Source organism: Pholcus phalangioides, unplaced genomic scaffold (assembly GCF_987345545.1).
Source record: "Pholcus phalangioides strain wild (caught in Gottingen) unplaced genomic scaffold, Ppha-v1.0 ptg000012l_1, whole genome shotgun sequence".
Lineage (NCBI taxonomy): Eukaryota > Metazoa > Arthropoda > Arachnida > Araneae > Pholcidae > Pholcus > Pholcus phalangioides.
In genome coordinates, this window is record NW_028301605.1 from 14,014,673 (window position 1) to 14,024,747 (window position 10,075).

At 45.7% G+C, this 10,075-nt stretch overlaps 1 protein-coding gene across 1 annotated transcript in view; it reads right to left on the reverse strand.

Annotated features, from left to right (window-relative positions):
• The window catches only part of LOC149079624 (poly(A)-specific ribonuclease PARN-like), a 101,734-nt gene extending 97,306 nt beyond the window's left edge, over positions 1 to 4,428 (reverse strand). The window contains exon 1 of the mRNA XM_089240434.1: positions 4,350 to 4,428. Coding sequence (XP_089096560.1) covers positions 4,350 to 4,368 — 19 coding nt within the window. The 5' untranslated portion in view covers positions 4,369 to 4,428. The remainder of the gene's footprint in view (positions 1 to 4,349) is intronic.
• Between the last annotated feature and the right edge of the window lie 5,647 nt (positions 4,429 to 10,075).

Consider the following 10,075-nt stretch of genomic DNA (forward strand, 5'->3'; position numbering starts at 1 on the left):
TATGAAAATATTAAATATTTTTAATGGCATCTTACTTGGTGCGCCAAAAACGAGAAAAACCTTTCGATAGTTTGTGGTAACATTCCCCCTATTGATAAGTGCCCCACAGAGCCACTTTAGTGATCTCTAAATGTTTCGAGGATCCAAGTGATCTGGAAATGTGTCTGAGCCGCTTAAGTGCTCTGGAAATGAGTACGGCCTCTTAAGTGCTCTGGAACTATGCCACGCATCACTCAAGTGATCCGTAATTATATGCCGCGGATCACTTAGATGATCTGAGAATGTGTGCAGCATCACTCGTAACTTGTAGAGTGATGTAGAACCGCACTGGGGCCCCGTTAAGTGCTCTAAAACTACGCCACATGTCACTCAAGGGATCTCTAAATGTGTCACGGATCACTTAAGTGTTCTGGAACTGTGCCCAGGGTCATTTAACTGATCTGAAAATGTGCCGCTTAGGTGATTTTTTACAAATATATGTTTGCAGAGGGCAAGCCGCATGAGATAACCCCCCTCCCCGCGGGGCCATATTTGGTCCGCGGGCCTTTATGTGATTTATCATTATATGGCTTAGATAGAGGGTAGGTCGCAATGACTTTATTAAAGATATGTTTGAATTCATAGCCTTCAAATAACATTGCAATTGATTACAACTACATATAAAGGTCTACCGAAATTTCAAATTTAAAAAAAAATAATAATATTTTTTTGATCGTGGGAGGGGGGCACGAGCCCCCCCCCCCCCCCACTCCGTGTACGTTTCTGATCAAGAGGGAGTAGGATTCAGAGGGGCAGAGCTGATGACGAAATTTTGCTGACAAGGGGGTCAAAAATGGCTAAAAATTTGCTTACGTAATACTTGAACGACCCCTTACCGCAAAATCTGGGCGTGATGTACTCTGCTGTAGGAGCTAGCGGGCGAGGTCTACGTGACGAGCATAATCTTCATTCAATGCTTGGACTCGTTGAAAATGGTATGGGTGCAACCACTCACCCTTCAACACCCGCCATGTCGCAGATTGTGGCATACCAAGGATAAGGCCCACAGCTCGTCTGCTTGTAGTTGGCGATATGCCACACCCGCTGTTCTGGCAGTTCTTGTGCGACCTGCATCAGACCGGAAAGCAATAACGGATCCTGTTTCGCACAGCTGCCGATGCAAGCGCGCGAATGTTTCGGATTTGGCACCCGCCTGTGGGGGAAAACGCTCACCATACATTCGTGCTGCCTCTGTGGTACTTCCGTTCGCAGCTTCGTAAATCAAATGCATGTCTGCTTTTCCACTATTACTAAAGTGCGCCACTGTATTTTCTGAAACACCGTTTAATTGCACATTTTTTTAAATTATATATATATTGTTCCGGATAATTTTTCACAAGACTTCGAGATTGCAAAACAAGAAGTGGTTCGACGGACAAACACAGATTTATTTACAGAACGTATTTACAAGCTAATCAGAGAGCTAACAACTTTCTCGCAAAGTTAAATCACGACTGACTTCAGCAATAGAATCTGCTATTCGAGTCTCTTTAGCCTTGTCTAACCTCTCTGAGTCTGCCATCTTGTGAGCGCCACGGTATTTATAACCCGGATAGAAACTTCGAGAAAAAGCGGGGACGGATCTCTTCGCTTTCGTACCCAAAGAGGGCGACACGCTCTTTTGGCGTCCGCAGCTGGTTTATTTTTCAAATCCAGGGAGATACCGTATTTCCTGAGAAAGTCCAATCCGATAATGCATGGGTCTTGAATGTCAGCCACGAAGACGGTGTGACGATAGGGGACCGCAGCAAATTTCACCGATGCTTCCATCTTCCCATGCACGGTCATCTTGTCCCCGGTAACGGTCTGTAACGTCAGTGAAGGTGCCACGTATAGGAGTCGTTGTCGGAATTTTTGAGCCACATCGGTTCGGACGATGCTCACATTGGCTCCGGTGTCGACGACCATCCGGCATGGAAATCCGTCAATTTCACCTTCCACGTAAATTCCATGGTCTCCGCCGCTCAGCTGCGAGATATGGTAGACACTTGATGGGGCATCTCCTCCTTGCAGCTACCTCCGCCCCGCGAGATGGCCGCGTTTCAGTTTAACGGCTCGGAGCTCCGGCAGCCTCGTTGTACCTCCAGCACACCGAGGGCTTGTCTTTCCGTTCTTCACGGTCATCCCTGGCACTTTTCAGGAATTCTTTCAATTCCCTGATGATGTCCACCGTAGGGTCCTCCGCAACAGCACCGCGGACCATTCGTCGCTCGCGTCTGGAAGCTTGATGGGCTGCTTCGTACTTCATGGCGTAGACAAGTGCACTCTTGACGTCCTTGTATTCCCCCAGACGTAACGCCTGCTGGATGTCGGGGTCCTTGACGGAGTCGACGAAGCACTGCAGGGTCAGTCCGTCCCTGATGTCCGGCGGGCAATAGGAATATGCCAGTTGCGAGAGTCGCTCGATGTCCATGGCCAATTCTCGCAACGTTTCGCCAGCCTTCTGTTGCCTGGTCTTGAGCTGAAGTCGGTGGAAGTCCTTAAGGTTATTTTCTCCAAACCTCAGCTCGAGTGCGCTCGTCAGGGCTTCATAGCTGGATCGGTCCTCGGCGGCGAGCGTCTGAAGCACCTCGGCGGCTTCACCTCGGAGAGAGGCAGCTAGGTGGAAGGCCTTGAGCATACAGTCCCATCCGTTCGCAGAAGCGATCATCTCGAACTGGGTCCTGTAAATCGTACACTATGTCCTGCCGTCATACGTCGAGGGCTTGATGTTCGGCTGATTGACGTCAGATATGGCTGGCAGGACCTGGTGAGCGTCCGGGAAAAGCGTAGCTGGCTCTGGAATTTTCTTTTCCAGCTCTATTATTCGCTTTGAAAGCTTCTCGTCGACCGCGTTCACCGCTCCCTCCACCACGCTCACCCTCTCAGTGACGGAGTTCATCTCCTCGGAGAGCTCTTCTTTTACTTCAGCGACGGCAGTGGCAATGTCGTCCTTTACTCCAGCGATAGCAATGGCAATGTCTCTCTTCACGCCGGCGACATCTTCTCTGACTTCAGCGATGGACGTATTGACAGCGGTGATGTCGTCTTTGACGGCAGCGATGGACGTATTGACAGCGGTGATGTCGTCTTTGACGGCAGCGATGGACGTATTGACAGCGGTGATGTCGTCTTTGACGGCAGCGATGGACGTATTGACAGCGGCAATGGAGTTTGTGACATCGTCTTTGACGGCAGCAATGGAGTTTGTGATATCGTCTCTAACGGCAGCAATGGACGTGTTGACATCGCCTTTGACGGCAGCAACGGACGTGTTGACATCGTTGATGCCTGATTTCATTTGGCCCATCACAGAAATCAGTAGATTCAGCTGTTCTCGCATTTCATCCATGTCCATTCTTCTTGTCTTCATGCAAGTCTTGAATTATCCCACTTCTGACACCAAATTGTTCCGGATAATTTTTCACAAGACTTCGAGATTGCAAAACAAGAAGAAGTTGGTAAACTACTACAGGAAATGCAAGTCAACAACATCATCGAGCCATCAGCGAGTCCATGGGCATCGCTGATCGTGCTGGTGAGAAAGAACGACGGTTCCACACGATTCTGTGTCGACTATAGAAGATTGAACGACGTCACCAAGAAAGACAGTTATCCACTGCCAAGGATCGACGACACTCTTGACACACTTTCCGGACATCAGTGGTTCTCTACCCTGGACCTGAATAGTGGATATTGGCAAGTGGAAATACACCCGAACGATCGAGAAAAGACGGCCTTCACTACTGGACAAGGAGTGTGGCAGTTCAAGGTGATGCCGTTCGGCCTCTGCAACGCCCCAGCTACTTTCGAACGATTGATGGGGACCGTTTTACATGGACTGTCTTACGAATCGTGTCTTGTGTACTTGGGCGACATAATCATTGTGGGAAGGACATTCTCGGAACATCTAGAGAATTTGAGCAAAGTCCTTCAGAAGCTGAGAGATGCCAACTTGAAATTGAGCTCGACAAAGTGCCGTCTGTTTAGACACGAGGTAACCTATTTGGGTCACATCTTGTGAACGCCACGGTATTTATAACCCGAATAGAAACTTCGAGAAAAAGAACATTCCACAAAATTCTATTTCACAGTTTCCTAGTCGGCGGCGCTACCGCATGGAGGGCGGGACTTTCTAGATTTTTCTCTACACGCCCTGCCAGTTCTCCACCCATCGTGCATTCGTTCAATTAACCGAAACCGGTGTCATCGATATTCCTATCGAACAAATTGCGCCATCTATCGTCGGAAGTCCGTAACAATATGTTTTTTTAATAAAAATATATATATATATAATTAGGTGAGAGTGTCAGAAAAAAAATGGTACTTACTTTCACGATTTATTTCCATCACTGAAATTCAAATGTGTACGTTCCTTGTGACGCAAGCCAACACTACAGCTGAGACGAGTGCTATCTTTCCGACGACTCTGTCAGTTTCTTCTGAGAGGAAGAAGAAAGAAAAATACTGTAATAAGATACAAGTGAGAGAAATGTTCGGGAGCCAGGGCAAAACATTTGAAGACCATGGTAATCCATGTGTAGTACACGAACCCATGGGTTCCAATAAGATGAAGGCCCCCGACTCTCTTTAAACAGAAAATTTGTCTGTACAGTCGACGTTCGATATAATGACTCCATCGGTCCCGTCGAAAATGGATGTTATATTGGGAGGGTCGTTATATCGAAAGTAAAAAATATGTGATAGTCGTTGTATGAAAATATTCGGGATTTACCCTACCGATCGTTGTAATGGAATGTTCGCTATAACGTGGGGCCGTTTTAGTGACGGGTGCCGTCGAGCGTCGACTGCTTCAAATAGTATCTGAAATTTTCACCAGACGATGGAGGCCTGGGCCGTTTGTCCAGCTCCGGCCAAACATGAATTTTCAGCCCCCCCCCCCCTTTACACAGCGTCATTGCAACAGAGTAATTACAGTCGAGGCTCGTTATAGCACCCTTCGTTCCACGGAAAATGGACGTTATATCGAAAGAAAAACGTATAGAATAGTTATATGGAAACATATTAGGCTTGTTTTACCGATCGTTATAATGGAATGGTTGCTGTAACGTGAGGTTGTAATAACCGGCATCAGCTGTATTATGTAACAATTACGCATAAATACTATAAAAATGATTTCCCCCCCGTTTGGCAATATTCTACGGCAATGGTTCTCAACCTGAGGCCGTATAGTCCTGTGGTATTCTGGGGTGGGAGATCCACAGATGAAAAGGGAGCCACGATAAGTGATGAAGAGGAGGGCCACTGATAGCTTTGAAGAAATTAAGTGAAGCTTTCAAGTGAAATATTATGGGAAAGTCGACTACTTTCAAAATCCAACAAAGCTGCAGACCTCGCAGCGTTCCTACTTTTCCTATTTTTTAGAAATTTCCTCCTATTTTCCTACTTTCGCCGCTGTTGCTGCGTAATAATAATAATAGTAAAAAAGAAGAAGAAAAGTAAGGAGAGAGCAGAGGTCAAAAGGTGATGAGAGCTCCCCTCCCGTCCCCAGGGAGAGAGAGAGAGAGAAAAAAGCGTTTTTATGAGTGTGTGACAGTGTGTGTGTGAGTGAGTAGGAGTTGAGACCTCGAGCTGGTCAATTGTACTACGATTCCCTCGATCGGGATTTCGTGCGAGTTAATTTGTTATATTTGTGAATTAAAATTATCGAAAAATTTATTAAAAGTGTTTACAGTCCACTTCTTTCGAGTGAGTTATCGTCCAGCCGCAATCGTCCTTTTTTACCCCAATTCTCTCCTACTATTACTATTTTATCCTTTCCCTTCTTTTGTTTACAGCCAATATTTCACTACGAAAATTCCGAGAAACCGCAAAATGTCACTGCTTTCTCTCCCTTTTTGATGTGTTTTATTCACATCACTCGCTACTGAAAAAGAAGAGAAAAAAGAAAAAAAATTTCAGTTCCACTGAAGTAGGGGGACGACGACAAGCGTATCTTCTCGCCCCTGCAACTTTAGTGCTAAGAACTGAAGTCCAGTGGGGAAAGCGAATCCGTTTCCGAGATTGGTTGCCGTAAATAAGAAGGCAAAAAAGCCGGGGGGGGGGGGCAGGGTCACAAGAGATATTCTATGAGAGAAAAAAAAGTTTAATTTTTTAGTATAGGTTTCTCTCCCGGGATCCCGTAACAAGCGTTCATCCCAAAAGCCGGGTTTTTCCTAGGAGTAGGCTTTCTGCTCCGTGTGAACCGAACTGGATCATTTCGCTTCGGCAGAAATGTGTTGCATAATCACGCTACGCATTTGTGTTTTGCAAGCGTGGCGCATCAGCTGCATGCTCCGGTTTGAAGGGAAGGGAAAGAGAACACAAAAAATGAAGAGAAGATCGCTGAAACGCGCAGCACACGACGCATTTAACTCCTCCAGAAGCAGTCCGCCAAACACGCCCTACGTAAAGCGCTGTCGTGAGCCGTATTGCGCTCTGTAGGAAAACTGTCGTACTGCTTTTCTTATTGGTAAGTGGACGGCGTGTCACGCTGGGTGATTCACGTTGCGCGCGGCACAGAAAACCTGCTCCTAGGAAAACCCGGCTTAACGGGATAGGGCTTGTCTGGTTTTACAGGAGGGGGTGGGGAGAGACGAGCCGATTAGCTGAACCCCCAGTTTTTTTTTAACCTTCAGAAAATAACTTTCAGGTGTCTTTATGTTCGGGGTCATTCAAGTATTACGTCAGCATCGGTGGGAGTTTCGATTTGCTGACTTTTGATGGCGGGGGGAGGTTGGATACCCTTACGTCATCAACCACCCTTAAGAAAAATATGAAATATTCTTAATGGCAATCTCGGTGCACCAAAACCGAGTAAAACTTTGCTAGTTTAGGAGCCCACAAACTAGTGAATTCTCCCTAATGAGTCCCCTGCAGAGCCACTTTAGTGATTTCTAAATACTTAGCGGATCTAAGTGATCTGAAAATGTGTCGCGAACCGCTTAAGTTCTCTGAACCTATGCCGCGCGTCATACAAGTGATCCGTGATTATGCTGCGGATCACTCGAGTAATCTGGGAATGTTCCGCGGATAACTTGAGTGATGTAGAACCGCACTGGTGGCCGCACCAATGCTCTAAAACTGTCACATGTTACTCAAGGGATCTCTAAATGTGCCACGGATCACTTAAATAGTCTGGAATGTGCCGCTTGGTTCATTTTTACAAAATTTGGTTTGAGAGGGACAGGCCGCAACAGAACCCCCAGGGCCACATTTGGCCCGCACAGGCCAAGTGTTTATCGCGAGTCAAGGGTTACCTATGTGGCTTACAGGTATCACTCAAGTGGCTCGCCGCGCATTCCCAGATTATTTGAGTGACCCGCGGCACATTTACAGATCACACTTGTAATCTGCGACGCTGTTCTAGATCACTTAATTAAGTGTCCCGCGACACGTTTTCAGATTAATGAAGTAGCCCCGCACACTTCAAAAGGTTGAGTTAAGTTGAAATCAGGGTTGGCAGGTTTTTGACACATGGCAGTTTTTGACGGTTTAAACCAGTTTTTGACCAGTTTTGTCAAAAACCCAACCCTGGTTGAAATGTACCGCGAGTCATTCAGGTGGTCTGAAAGTGTGCCGCTAGCCGTTTGTGTCATCTGGAAATGTGCCGCAAGTCACTTGGATGATCTGCAAGTGCGCAGCGGGCCGCTTGAGTGGCCTGGAAAAGTGTCAAGAGCGCCACTAAAATAATCTATAAGAAATGCATTGAGCCACTTAATGTTAATGTATCGCCACTCATGTGCCAAATGTGCCTCCAGTCAGTTACAGTAATCTGCAACTGAACTACATGCCACTTAAGTGAACTGGGGGTTTGCTGCAGACCGCTCAAGTGATTTGTAAATGTGCTTGGGGTCACTTAGCTGATCTGGAATGGATATATGCTGTTGGTAGCTTGAATGATCTGCAAATGTGCCGCAAGCCACTGAAGTAATCTGGAAATGTGTCCCACTTAAATGATTTGATGGTCGTTCGTGGGCCACTTGTGTGGTTTTGATATTTGTCCTGGGCCACGGAGAAAACTCCGAGGGTCATAGGTTAGCATGTTTGTTTTAAGGCATACTAGGTCCGTGCGTATGATATGCATGAATGAACATATGCAGGCCATTCTAATCGTTGTATCTTTCGGATATAGTGTAACTCCAGGAGTTGGTACATCAAGGGTGTTCAACATTCAGTAGAGTCTGGGCCATTTTATTGATTTTGAAATGTGTCGCTGCTCACTTAAGCTGACCTGTAAATATGTCTGGGTCAATTGAGCGTTCTGGAACTGTGCCACGGTGATCTCCAAATATGCTGAAAAATATTTAATGATCAGGAAATGTGCCGCGGGGTCACTTGAATGACGTGTAAATGTGCCATGGGTCACTTGAATGACATGAAAATGTACCTCGGGTCACTTGGAGTGGTCTGGAACTCTGCCGTGAATCACTTAAGTGTTGGTGAACAGTGTCGCAGGTCACTCAAGTGATCTAGGAATGTGCCACAGCTCACTTAAGTGAAGTGGAACAGCAGCTCGGGTAACTTGAGTAATCGAACTGTGCCGTGGTGATCTGTAAATATGATGCGAGCTACTTGAATGACCTGAAACTGCCGCAGGGTCTCTTGAACGATCTGGAAGTGTATCGTTTAGTTCATTTTTACAAAATTAGGTTTGAAAATGTGGGCCGCAACAGATGACTCTGGGGCCACATTCAGCCCGTGGGCAATGGTTTAAGCATGCATGCTCTACATTTCTATGGCACCTATAGTTTGTTTCAGGCCACATTTGCAGTGAAGAGAAAGGTATAGAGTATATACCTTCGCCGCAAAATACAGTTCCTATACATCGGAGGTTTATGATGATCATTTATATAGAATATTTCAAATTTTTTTATGATTTTGAAAAAATACTGAAAAAATACCGTTTTGAACCAATGTTTATTCGTTTAAAATTTTTAAATTAGAAAAAATATTGGTTACCATTATCAAAAATCCATGGCAAGCGCAACAACATTTGGGCACGATTTCCAAGAAATTCTTCCCGCCAATATCACTGTCGTGCTTTCTTTTCGTTGCACACTTATATATATATATTTTATATTTTTTTGTTGAATTTTCCAATAGATACAATTTTTCATTCAGTTTTTCATGTAGTTATAGGCCTACACACCCAGATGAATATCAGTTTTCTTTCTCCCGAAAATAGCCTTCAACGAATTCAGATATTCACTCATAGATTATAGGAAGTGTCCCTCTTTCACGACAGCGCCGATACCATTGGGAGAGGCTCTCTTTATGAGTGTAGGTTAATGTTCCAGGTTCCCCCTTTTTTTTAAATTATATATTTCTTGCCGTGTTCATAGGATAGGGGCGGTTTCTGAATTCCAATTGCCGATAACGGAGGGTGTTGACATAAGTAATGTCTCTCACCCACACCAACGCCGTCTTCTCCCCCACAGCAGAGGGCCATCTGTTTCCCCAGATGCCCCCTCCAATGTCTCTCCAGATAATATAAATAAGCAAGGGAGAGAGATCCACAATGCTTTTAGGCTTGAAGTGTATTTTTTTCCCCTTCTGTGGCAGCAGAGTTGCCAGATTGGCGATTTTCCCGCCAAATTGGGCTATTTGAAAACGGTTCGGCGGGAAATTTTTGGCTTTGGCGGGTGGCGGTTTTTTGGGCGGTTTTTCAAAAATTGTGTTCACGGCGAATTTCTCCCTATTTTTCTTTGCTTGCGAGCATAGTTTTTCTTTTTTTCACTTTAGTCCCCACCTCATGTTGTGTTTTCTTCCTGATAAGGCAGAAGGGGTGGGGGGCATCTCACCCAACTATGGAAAGCCAGAACTTCCAACCATAATGCCTTTGCCACCCAATGATTGAAAGGACCGTAAAACAAAAACTTGGGAACTGTCCTAGGCTCTAGATCACTGGTTTTCAACCTTCATGATACCGCGGCCAATCGGTTATAATATATCCAACACTATAAGGGAGACTTCAGTGACGTCACGAGCTTCGCGCAGTGGCCTTCTGCTATAGTAGGTGTTGCTCCTGCCCGACGGATGGGAAACACAGTATCTA